Below are 12865 nucleotides of genomic sequence, written 5' to 3'. Positions count from 1 at the left end.
GCTTAAATTTTTTATTCACTTATGATACCTTTCCAAATTCTGCATCTGACAGAAATCCAAAATCTCCACATTCAATAAAATATTTAACTTTTATCAAGTACTCCCGCAGCTCAAGGGATTAAGTTTCTAGTTCAATAAACTTTCCTCAACTCAGTCCTTCAGTTCAAGGTTCAATCCATTGTCTTGCCAAATTTGTTCCATCAATTCTGAATCTTGCTTGTGACATGGAGAGCAAAACTTGAGGATATCAGATATGCTACATCAAGAAATTTCAAAATAAAACAACACTAGAAGTACATTCCATCATTTCATTCCTTTTTGTCACTTTTAACTGACAGTGCTTAAAATGTAGCCAACAAAATACTTAGATCCATTTTCTTATTTGTTATTCCCTGAAGATCACTATTTAATTAAACAGACTTCTTTAGTCTAATCTTATGACTTCATACTGCCTGTGTGCCACATGTCAGCCTGCTGCCCAGCTTATCCAGGTCACTGTGCCAACAGGTTAGCATCATAGGCCACTGCGCTGAATCCAGTATTATTTGCATTAAATCTTGGGCAAAGTTCCACCCTCCAAGTAACTTTTAAAATTTATAAAATTTTACATGAACTGAACTCCTAAGTTTTTTCTGCTAACATGTTTTCATTCTAAAGTCTCCCCATACACCTTTCAGGGACTATCTAGTAGAATAACTTTTCATCTATATTGTGATATATGTTATTAGATAAACAATACCTGCTTCATTCTTCCATAAACTCTATAATCTCCTCAAAAAAAATCAAATAAACTTCAAGATATCAACTGTTTGTCTGATCCTAGGCTGATTATGAAACATGTTTGCCCTTCCAAATTATTTCTTCCATTATGTATGACGATAAACACTGAAAAATATTGGTAATGCTTAGTCAATGTGTTCAAACAAGTGTCACTGCTCTTGAAAGAAACCTTTCAGAATTTTGCAGAGCTTTGCTTCCCCTCAATTCCCTAAATCTCACCATTCAGCCCGGCGGTAGTGCAAAGAACTGGGGAGTGGATAGCATTTTCAAAGAACTGCGATGGCATAATTAGCTCAATTACCTCTTTCTGTGCTCAGTGTTTCTACTCTTTAATAGTGTTACAAAACAGTTTCTAGTCTCCTCTATAAAACTTTCAAGGGTAAAAACAGTGAAAGCATACAGCCACAGCCCTCTTCTTAACATGACCAATGACTGTCTTGGCAAAAAAATCTATTGTTTTTTGCGTACCGCTTGCTTTCAGTTGATATAAAGACTTCTCAAATTATGCTTCATACCTCTTGCCTCTCAATCCATTTACTTGTTAACCGGTTTAATTTAACTATCCTGCTCCTTTCCTGCACGTGTCAGAATGTTTTGTACAACTGTTACTTAAGACCTTCCATGACTTCATTTTTCCTCTACTGCCGTATTTATTATACAAGGATAAACAATTGGATGGCCTAAATATTTACAATACATTTACAAGTGTCCATTATCCTTCAGTTGTTTTGAAATCTGATAAAGTATATGAAAAAAGAATGGAGGGAGAGAAGAGTGACTGTAGTATGGGAGAGAAAAGTGAGAAATTAGCGTTAATTAATGGAATGCTTACCCGATTAACCAAATCTATGAGCCATCCATAAGGTTCCTGGAAAGGTAAGATAAAAGTAAGCAAAAATTATTTTGTCAGCAATTATAATCAGCAAATCCACGTAACTATATGATTGAATGATAACGGCAATTTCCAGTCTCATGACTGATATCACTTAGAAGGTGAAGGTCAGGAGGCTCACGGGAACACGACAAACTGGAAGTTCCCCTCCAATAGTCTCACTCTTGTTACTTAGCGTGACGTTAGTTTCCTTTCCCCCACAAAGCCAAAGTTTTGGAACTTAGTCTTCACCGCGTTGTGGGAGATCCTTCATATTACACAAGCTTCAAAGAAGTGGCTCACCAGCTTCTCAAGGGCAATGAGGTATGATTGATAAATGCTGACCTTTTCAGCAATGCCTTTTCTCATGAATAATTGGATCAAAAGATAATACTACAGCGAGCTAACTAGAAAATAAATATAGCTTCATCAGTGACTAAACAAACTTTGCCATTACTGTCTCACAAGCTCAACTATAAAAGTCTTTTCCCATATGCAGTTACCAAACTTGCTTAATTCCTTTATATACGGCATGTTGACATGGCACCAAAGGATCAAGTGCACAGTGAAAACTGCACAATACAAAACAATTTACCAAGTGACATCAGAAAAAAAAAATGAGGCCTATAAACCCCACCCACCACACACCCCTATAAAATTTGAGGGGCAGTATGACAAGAGGCAGCAGACAAGTTTTCATAATTGTATAGTGTAGGAGAAGCAGAATAAGGAGCAACTTCCTTCCATGGCTTACAAACATTAAAATATATGAAGTATGTAAAATCTAGACCAATGAAATGATGGAACCTACCACCAATCTGGAAGAATGTTACCATGATATCTAGTGACTTGTGGTATGTATTTCATCTTTCTTGATGTTAATTTGAAATTGGAAGAAAGCCAAATAGATCTCCAGGCAGTCAGCAATAGCAATTCCATCAACCATTTAAGTAGTCACTCAAATTGAGTTATTCTGACAGCAATTCAGGAGGTAAATGCACCAATTATCTTACTTAAAACAAAACTGAAGAGTGGGAAATAAGGATGGATACAAATGCAAAGCAGACACTAAAAATGTTTTTATAAGTTGTTATATTAAAAATTGGGGAATTACCATAAAGAAGAAACTTGACATCACATACAAATAACATTAGTTCAAATTCTATAATGGCAAAAAAAAATGACTATTAATAAAACACAAGTTTTCCAGAACCAGAAAGGTTACTCAAAAATAATCATGAACTTGGTACAACACTAAAAATAAAGCACCTTATCAACAAAGCATAAGGTAAACGCATGGAATAACATCTTCCACACCTTCCTGCTTTCATCTCAGGTCTGGTTTTGGATATATCTATATTGTTACTTTCTGAAAAATTAAGTGCAATTTGAGCAGAGGTGCAGATCATACTGCAATTATATAGAACCTTGGCAAGTTCATAACTGAAGTAATGTGTACAGTTTTGATATCATTGCCCAAGGAAAGATATACTTGCCAAAGAGGAAATGTTACTGAGGTTCTCTAAACTAACTCCTGGGATGAAGGGACTTTCTTAGGAGCAAAGATTAAATAGACTGGTTCTATATTCTCTGGAATTTAAAAGAATCAGTAGCATTCCCTTTCTAACTCTCTTTTTATGTAAGAATGAACATGCTACAAACAGGAAGGACATTTCCCCTGGCTGGGGGATAAAGAACCAGGGAACACAGATTCAGAAGAGGAGACAGGCCAATTTGAACTGAGATGTGAAGGAATGTCTTCACTCAGAGGGTATTGAAGCTTTGTAATTCTCTGCCTCAAAGGCTCTGAAATTGAGTAAGTTAAACACAAACAGACATACTGTATATCTTAAAAACATCAAGAAATGTGGGGATAGTGCAGGAAGATGTTGTTGACATAAATGATCAACACAATCTCATGAAACTATAGAGTGGACCAAATGGCTAAATGGCCCACTATTATTTTATTAACACTCTTACCAAAAGAAGTAAGCCTTGGGAGTTTCCATGGGGAGAGGAGGGAGGGTGAGAGTGGAGAGAAGTGAGACAGGATTATATCAGATGCTCAGAATCATGCCATAGACTAATGGTCCTTTTCAGGTCAACTTTGGTCTTGCTTCCTCAACCACCTACTGACACAAAAATACCAGCTGCCCACTGCAAGGACAAAATTTAATTTCAACAGGGAAAGGTATGTACACTCAAATATCTACTTTAAATTTACTCAAATTGAAATGGATTCCTATAATTTCTAAAACAAAAACAGAAATTGCTGGAAAAGCTCAGCAAGTCTGGCAGCATTGTGGACAGAAAGCAAAGTTAACATTTCAGGTCCAGCAACATTCCTCAGAACTGCTATGTTTTATTTGCCATGACACTGCTGTTCAAAGGCATTCCTTTCTGTATCATACAGTGCCAGTCTGAGTAGACACAAGTATTTACCTCATGCCACACTATCTAACCCACCTTCTGTAGATTGACTGGTGGTGAAATGGCATACATTTTGCCATCCCCAAAAACATCTGCCCAATTCCTTTGGCATACTTTCATTCGGTTCTTGAAATGGTACTCGGTCCCTGGATTGAAAGCCTGTAAACCCAAACAAAGTGATTAATATTTTATACAATGTATGAACTACCAGTCATTTAAAATTATAAGGCTCTGTCATGTTAAACAAGCAAACTGTGTAAACATTTAATCCTAAAGCTGAAAAAAATCCTCTCTGAAGCCTTGACTTAATTATTCCTTCAATAGCACTAAGCAGATGCAATTTGCTGCACAGGTTTTCGTCTATATGCTTTTCAAACTGAAAAGTGGACATCTGGGTGGGAGCAATCTAACTCTGATATTCCTTCTACTTAGTAAATCAATTTTGTGCTGCAGACAGTCATAACAAAAATAAAAGAATTATCCAGCTCCTCAAAATTTTACAGATAGCAATTAAATGCTGCTGGTTGAACTTTGAGGAAATACTAATGGAAGAAGTTTTAATGTGCTACTCCCACAGACATAGAACTTTGGGTCAATTGTGTTTAGTTATGTGTGTGACTAGAATAACTGTAGCAGAGGAGGCCACTAAGTTCCATATCCTACCCTTCACCAATACCCTGCAAGTTTTTCTTCAGGCACTTATAGGTACTCTTTTGAAAGCCCAATGGCATCATTCTCCACCATGCACATGGTGGGATCTTAACTACTCGCTATAGACTCAGATGTTTATGGCATATGAAGAAGCCGTTTGACCCATTATGTCCTTACCAGTTATATAAAAGATTTGATTACATTAATTCCAATTTTAGGTTTTGATGCATAGCCCTGGAGGCTATGGCAACACAAACAAGTGAACATTTAAATAATACTCAATTGTTACAAGTTTCTGACTTAGTTACACTTTCAGATAGTGAATTCCAGACTCTCATCACCCTCTGGGTGAAAAAAACTCCCTCAACTCTCCTCTTAGCTCACTATTTCCCACTTTAAATCCATTCCGCCAATTAATGACCCCTCTACAAATGAAAAAGGTGCCTTCTCATCTATCTTATTTATGTTTCTCAATTTCATCCACCTCTATAATGTCTCCTCTCAAACTTCACTACATCAACCTAGCCAATATTTCCTTAAGGCTCAGATCCTCCAGCCCAAACAACAACCCAGTAATTCTCCTCTGTACTCGGTCTCGTGTCATCATGTCTTTCCTGCCCCAGTTGTGGTACAACCAGTATTTCAAACAGTTCCAGCATAACTTCCCTGTTCGAATATTCTATGCCTTGGCTAATAAAGGCAAGTATTTCATATGCTTTCTTAACCACCTTCCCTTCTACCTGAGTTAGATATATGCACTAAGGTCCCTCTGATCTTCAGTATTGTCCAGGATTCTACCATTCGTAGTATAAGCTCTGACCTTGTTAGCCCTCTCTCTTCCATGTTTAATTCCATAATGTTAAAAAAAGCAATGTCACTGATGGTTTTTTTGTCAATAATCTTAAATGAGCATCATGAGATTCACTGCTCTTCCACCAATGGGAACTGTTTCTCTCCAGATCCCTTCTGTTTTTGAATGCTTCTATCAAATCTCCTTTCAACCTTCTCTTTTCTAAAGACATCAAAATCAGCTTCTCCAATTTTCTCACATAACTTAAGGTTCTCACCGCAGGAAATATTTCCATAAAAATCTTCTGTATCTTCTATAGCCTAACAAATTATTCATGATTACTGCTGTTCAGAATTGTAGAAGAAACCCCAGCTGAGGCCGAACCAGACATTATAATTGCTCATTATTGTTTATTTGTTTTTGTACCCTGTGCCTTTATTTGTAAAGTCCAGGATCACATATGTTGTCTTAACTATGGTCTCAACTGCTTTGTCTCTTTCAACAAGTTGTGAATAATAATCTCCAGAATTATGCCCTTCATTTTATATTGTCTCTTCTAGCTCTTCACATCAAAACACTGCACTTCAATTTTTTAAATTATTTCTCATGTGCACTTTGCTGTCAAAGCAAACTCCCTTATTTTGGAGATGAGCTGCTTTCATACGCCTTTACAATTCTTGTTCATAGGGACAACCACACTGCTGTAAGGAAGGAATCTAATCTTGCACCAAAGACAGTGAAGGAGTGATAACATATCCAAGTAAATTTGCTGAGAGACTTTGAGGGAAAAATTGTGGATGATGGTGTTCCTAAGTATCTGCTATCTTTGTCTTTCCAGGTAATGAAGGTGCTGTTGGAGGAGGTTGGTGAGTTACTGCAGTGCATCATCTCGTCGATGGTACACTTGTGCATCAGTGGTGGAGGGAGTAAATGTTAAGGGTGGAAGAGGAGATGCCAGTTTAACTCATTCAAGTGTAGAGAATACCATTATACTTCTGAGTGTGTCTTGGAAATGGTGGGCATGTACTGGGGAGACAAAAAAATGAGCTAGTTACCACAGAATTCCTAGCCAATGATCTGCTTATGTAGCCACCACATATATAAGTGCGTGTATATATAATATATTGCTGGCCCAGTTCTGCTACTGGTAAATAGTAGCTCAGTATGTTTATAGTAAGAGATTTAGCAATGTCATTTAATGTCTAGGTGAGATGGTTAAATTGTCTCTTGTTAGAGATAGTTATTGCCTGGCACCGTGGCGCAAATGTTATTTGTCAATTATCAGCCCAATCTTGGCTGTTGTTCAGATCTTTCTGCACATGGACATGGACTACTTCAGCATCTGAAGTGTTGTAAATATTGAAAATTGTGCAACTTTATGTGAACATCCCCACTTGTAACCTTATAATAGAAAGAAGACCATTGATGAAACAGTTGAAGATATTTGGGTTTAGAACACAACCCTGAGGAACTCCGGGGGCTGAGATGACTGACTTCTAGCTCTTTTGTTCATGTTTGTAACACAACTGTAATGAGGTCAGGAGAAGTGACCCTGGTCGAACCCAAACTAAGCATCAGTAAGGTTATTCCTTTTGGAGTGTTGCTGAACAGTACTATTGACAATCACTTCCATCAATTTTAAAATAATCAGTATTGATTGGATTTCTCCTGATGTGTGCACAGGACCTATCTAGGCAATTTTCCACATTGTCAGGTAGATGCCAGTGCTGTAGCTGTAATGGAACTGCTTGGTTAGGGCACATCAAGATCTGGAAGGCATATTTTCAGTACTACTGCTAGAATGTTGTCAAGAGCCACAGTATCCAGTGCAGTATCCATAATATCAAGGCAGACTCCAGTGCCTTCAGCTTTCCTTGATGTCATGTGAAGTTAATTAAGTTGACTGAAGAACAATAATGTATGGGGAGCTCAGGAGGGAGCCATGTCTAAATACTACAGCATAACACAAGACATTAAGATCAAGAGATTCAGCTTTTCGTGCTATTAATCATGAAATCTAGCACAGTAACATGTATGAAAAGAAATTGAAGTTTAGATTTTCACTCCAATACACTTAGATATTACAAAATATAAATCTTACATGAGCAAAGATCATTAGACAGTGCTTTTTAAAATGGAATTTAGTCAGTGCCTGTTTTACCACCAGTGGCTAATTACAAACAACTGAAAATGACTTTTTAAAAAGTATATTAGAAGCAATTATACAGATGAAAGATAGTCAGTTTTTTGGTAAATTAAACAATATTTAAAAGCTTTTAGTGAAAGTCTATTAGCATCCTAGCATATCCAGTTTAAGAGTTTCTAATGTTATATTTTTGCACAAAAGATGGAGGGGCTTGATTTGTACTTGATATAATTAGCACTTGAAACTCCTTAACATTTCATGGTTTAGCAACTTGACAAAAGCCACAGCAACCTAGCAGAAAAATACTCAAGGCACTTATGCGTTGCAATGCAATCTTCATACCATGGTGAGCACTCCCATAAGACCAATGGGAATTGGGTCCTGTTTGACTCGCTCTGCAACCAGATCTACTAAAAGCATCACCATATTGTATATTCCTTCATGGATTTCTGCACCCCATTTGTGGACAGCACTCGATGTTAATAACTGTTGAAAAGACAACACAACAATAATGTAATTACTTTCCCTGGATGTTTAGCTGTTGAGAACAATAAAAACATTAAGCAACAAGTAAAATATGAAGCATTTCCAAATCCAATGTTATCATCCAAAACAGATTTTCTGATAAGTTTAACCTTTCAAATATTTGGACACAATTTTCTCGGATTTATATCACTGAACATCAGTTTCAAAGTACTTGCAAAGTACTTTATTAGCCTTTACTTGTAGCATGCAAAGGATGTGCACCACTAGGTGCCAAAGATATGCAGGCGAGGTGGATTAGCTATGGGAAATGCAAGGGTACAGGGATTGTTGGCAGTGGGGGGGGGGGGGGGGGGGGGGGGGGGGGGGGTGGTGGAGAATGGGGAGGTTCTGGGTGGGTCAGTGGTGACCCTTCTTTGGAGGGTCAGCGTGGACTCAATGGACTGAATGGCCTGCTTCCACACAGTGGGGATTCTATGATTCTAGGTTTGCTTTGACCTCACCCTAAAAACACTCCTACTAAGCACATGAAAAAGATCAATTAGACTTCCAAAATATTGTTCAATCCTAGAAATTAGAATTCAGAATCAATTTTCTTCTTTGCTAATGTGAAAGTGGGTCTTTTACCTTTTTAAATGCTTCTGGCATACATCGATCTGTAAACCTTTTGCAATTTTCATCAGCATCTGCAAGACCTGAAATGATTAGACACAGAAGTCAGATACAAAAAAAAGACAAAAATGCCTGAGCACCAGAACTGGTCACTCAGGCAGGAACAATTACTGGAATTTCTCAGCAGCCTGATTGCTTTAAAATCTAACTTGTACCATCTCAAGGAAAGCAAAGGAAAAATGTTCAGATACTAAATGTAACAAATTTCTCAACCACGCCCCATTTCAGTCACAAGTAGGTGGCATGTTCCTGGTCTGCAGACATTCTGTAATTAGTTAAATGCACAAACTTCAGGGTGATTTCACTGATTTTTTAAATAAAGAGTATTCTATGTTTTAATTAAATGAACTGCTTTGAAACATTCTTCTGTCCAAAGACATTTCATGTTCACCAGGTTATCTGGGGTTAACCTGGTAACTCAGCAATTGACTCATCTATATAGAAGGACAGAGCATATTAAGAAAGCATGTGGGATACTTATCCTTGAACACACACATTTGTTAAAGTAGGAAGATGTCTAAGTTACTCTCAACACCAAGGGTACCACCATGCCCATCACCTCTCATTCCCAGTGTATTCAAATAGCCAGAGTCTGGGTGTGCAAGAGTGAAACTCAATAAAACAGCCATTCTTCTTTAATTCCACAATTTGTTCAGCTTTCAACAACATGAAGGTTATGTGCATATTGATTGATACAATAAGCAAAACATGCCCTCTTTACTGAATTCTAATTTTCCATCATATCTAGTTTGTGATTGCATTCATATTAGAACATAGAACATAGAAGAATACAGCGCAGTACAGGCCCTTCAGCCCTCGATGTTGCGCCGATCAAAGCCCACCTAACCTACACTAACCCACTATCCTCCATATACCTATCCAATGCCCGCTTAAATACCCATAAAGAGGGAGAGTCCACTACTGCTACTGGCAGGGCATTCCATGAACTTACGACTCGCTGAGTGAAGAACCTACCCCTAACATCAGTCCTATATCTACCCCCCCTTAATTTAAAGCTATGCCCCCTTGTAATAGCTGACTCCATACGTGGAAAAAGGTTCTCACTGTCAACCCTATCTAACCCCCTAATCATCTTGTACACCTCTATCAAATCACCCCTAAACCTTCTTTTCTCCAATGAAAACAACCCCAAGTGCCTCAGCCTTTCCTCATAGGATTTTCCTACCATACCAGGCAACATCCTGGTAAACTTCCTCTGCACCCGTTCCAGTGCCTCCACATCCTTCCTATAGTATGGCGACCAAAACTGCACACAATATTCCAGATGCGGCCGCACCAGAGTCTTATACAACTGCAGCATGACCTCAGGACTCCGGAACTCAATTCCTCTACCAATAAAAGCCAGTACGCCATATGCCTTCTTCACTGCACTATTTACCTGGGTGGCAACTTTCAGAGATCTGTGTACATGGACACCAAGATCCCTCTGCTCTTCCACACTACCAAGTAGTCTACCATTAGCACAGTAATCCATCTTTTTATTACTCTTACCAAAGTGAATCACTTCACACTTAGCTACATTGAACTCCATTTGCCACCTTTCTGCCCAGCTCTGCAGCTTCTCTATATCCCGCTGTAACCTGCCATATCCTTCCTCACTGTCTACAACTCCTCCGACTTTCGTATCATCCGCAAACTTGCTCACCCAACCTTCTAACCCTTCCTCCAGGTCATTTATAAAAATGACAAACAGCAATGGTCCCAAAACAGATCCTTGCGGAACACCGCTAGTGACGGCACTCCAAGATGAACCTTTGCCATCAACTACTACCCTCTGTCTTCTTCCAGAGAGCCAATTCCTAATCCAAACCTCCAACTCACCCTCAATGCCATATCTCTGTATTTTCTGCAGTAGCCTATTATGTCTGATTTACTCATAGGGGTGGTAGGCAGGCTGCTGTAACTTGTCTTTGAATCCTTGTAGCACTTACCAAGCCGTGCTAGGTATGTGGATGCAATCAGGCACTTGCCCAATGATTCTTCACGTTTATAAGGGATGGACCAGTGATCCGTAAACACTCGACTTTCCAATTCATAAAGATTTGTGGTGGGAAATTCAATGCTTCCTGAGCAGTTTCCATTCTCATCATTGCTCCTCTGCAACAAAAGAAATCTGAATTAACACAAACTAACCCCTTTAATTGACCATTGTCTGAATTTTCCTAGTCTCATTATTGAAACTAGGTAACAGTTATTCTCATCTTCCCCTAAACTCACTATATTAACATATACTGTTAAAGAATAAATTAGTCTTGAGTTTCATTTCAGTATTGCTGAAGAAAGGACATTTTGTCAAAGCTTTTCATCTTTCACTTATCAGTACATTCACAAGAATACCAATGGAGAGGGGGAATTTTTTTTTTTACTGTATGGGAACACTGAGTTGTTGATCAGTGGACCTTATTGGTGAAGGCCTTTGCCATAGAAAATAGACATGCTAGATGACTGGCAGTTAACTGCAAAATTAATTTAAAGCTAAACCATGCAGACTGACTCTGATTGGCCAAGACATTGCCCAAGGAATAAATCAGAGAAAGGCTGTTGTTAGTATTGTTGAAATAGACACATTGTACTCAGCGAGTTTTGAGAAGATTTGTAGCTCAGGTTGAGGTTCGGGATGTAGGTTTGCTCACTGAGCTGGAAGGTTCATTTTCCGACGTTTCATCACCATGCTGCGTAACATCTTCAGTGAGCCTCTGGATGAAGCCTTTGTCCGGAGGATCACTGAAGATGTTACCTAGCATGTACACACTTTGCCTGTTCTTTATTAATATATATCTTCCAAAATGCACAAGTGCACCAGACTGTGAGCTGTCTGAATCTTGGTAGAATCAATGTGAAATTGAATTTTAGTGAAACTCCTAGCATCCTGAGGATTATTTAGCAAATGCTGCTCAATTGCAAAATCACTGCTAATGTTGGACAATGTTTTGAGTTTTGCAAATACAGGCTGTTTGGATACAGTTAGCACCTTGCTGAACATACTGCTTCAAATGTTCCACCAATCTTTAGCAGTTTAACCTACATTCATAGCCGTATACCTACAATGAAATTCACATACCACTTTATTCATTGTTTTGGAAAGTAGAATGACTTTTTGGCTTGATGGCAGGATCCAGTTAGTTAGTGATGAACACCACCCATATTACTCATGCATAGCAGCAGAATGAAACCACTAGATTTACCTGTTACTCAGAGTTCCGAAGTACTTACCTATCCAGGGCTATCAGAGTTAAACCAGGGAATTTTTAAGACTGAATGAGGGGCCTCAAGTCCAATTTATGTGGTGTGCAGCAAGACGTGATCGGATCAGATTTACCATTATCGCTCAGAATACCTTCAATGTATCCTATCTGAGCATGAAGCATTCACTGCAAGCAAATGGTTTGGACTCTAATTATCTGCTTGCTTATAAGGTAAAAACAATGACTGCAGATGCTGGAAACCAGATTCTGGATTAGTGGTGCTGGAAGAGCACAGCAGTTCAGCCAGCATCCAAGGATCGCTGCTCCTTGGATGCTGCCTGAACAGCTGTGCTCTTCCAGTACCACTAATCCAAAAGATGCTTGCTTATAAGGCCAATCTTAAAATTAGTGGAATTGTAGTAATCACAATTTATATAGTGACCAATGAAGGTAGGCTTGTGATAACCAGTAATAGGCAGATTTCTCAACTTGTTCCATTTCCACACAGAAAGAACACATAGACACATCATGTCTATTTCACATAAACAAGATTAGCAACAGCCATTCTGGCTCATTTCTCAGGACAATGTTGTGACTAGAGTCAACTGTTGTCTTCTGGAACTTCTGTAGTCTATGTACTGTATGTAGAGCCAAGAGTACCATGAGGGAAGGAATTCCAGGATATTAACCCAGTTACATGAAAGAACTGTCAGTCATCATACACCTGGTGCTTTCTCCATAATAATACCTCCATCGTAGCCCATGTGCCAACCACCCAAGACACTTCCCATACAGTAAAAATGTTGCTCCCCTTTATGTTGGTGTTCTTATCAATC

At 38.6% G+C, this 12865-nt stretch overlaps 1 protein-coding gene across 3 annotated transcripts in view; it reads right to left on the bottom strand.

The window, feature by feature from the left end:
* Nucleotides 1-12865, bottom strand: part of usp24 (ubiquitin specific peptidase 24) — a 187091-nt gene that overhangs the window by 146912 nt on the left and 27314 nt on the right. For all 3 annotated transcript variants that reach the window (XM_072574455.1, XM_072574456.1, XM_072574457.1), the window contains exons 2-6: nt 10776-10941; nt 8779-8846; nt 8011-8154; nt 4118-4240; nt 1613-1648 (exon numbers count right to left, since the gene is read on the bottom strand). In XM_072574455.1, the coding sequence (XP_072430556.1) occupies nt 1613-1648; nt 4118-4240; nt 8011-8154; nt 8779-8846; nt 10776-10941 (537 nt within the window). The remainder of the gene's footprint in view (nt 1-1612; nt 1649-4117; nt 4241-8010; nt 8155-8778; nt 8847-10775; nt 10942-12865) is intronic.

This window comes from Chiloscyllium punctatum, chromosome 7 (assembly GCF_047496795.1).
Source record: "Chiloscyllium punctatum isolate Juve2018m chromosome 7, sChiPun1.3, whole genome shotgun sequence".
Taxonomy (NCBI): domain Eukaryota; kingdom Metazoa; phylum Chordata; class Chondrichthyes; order Orectolobiformes; family Hemiscylliidae; genus Chiloscyllium; species Chiloscyllium punctatum.
This window is presented reverse-complemented; position numbering and strand designations above follow the sequence as displayed.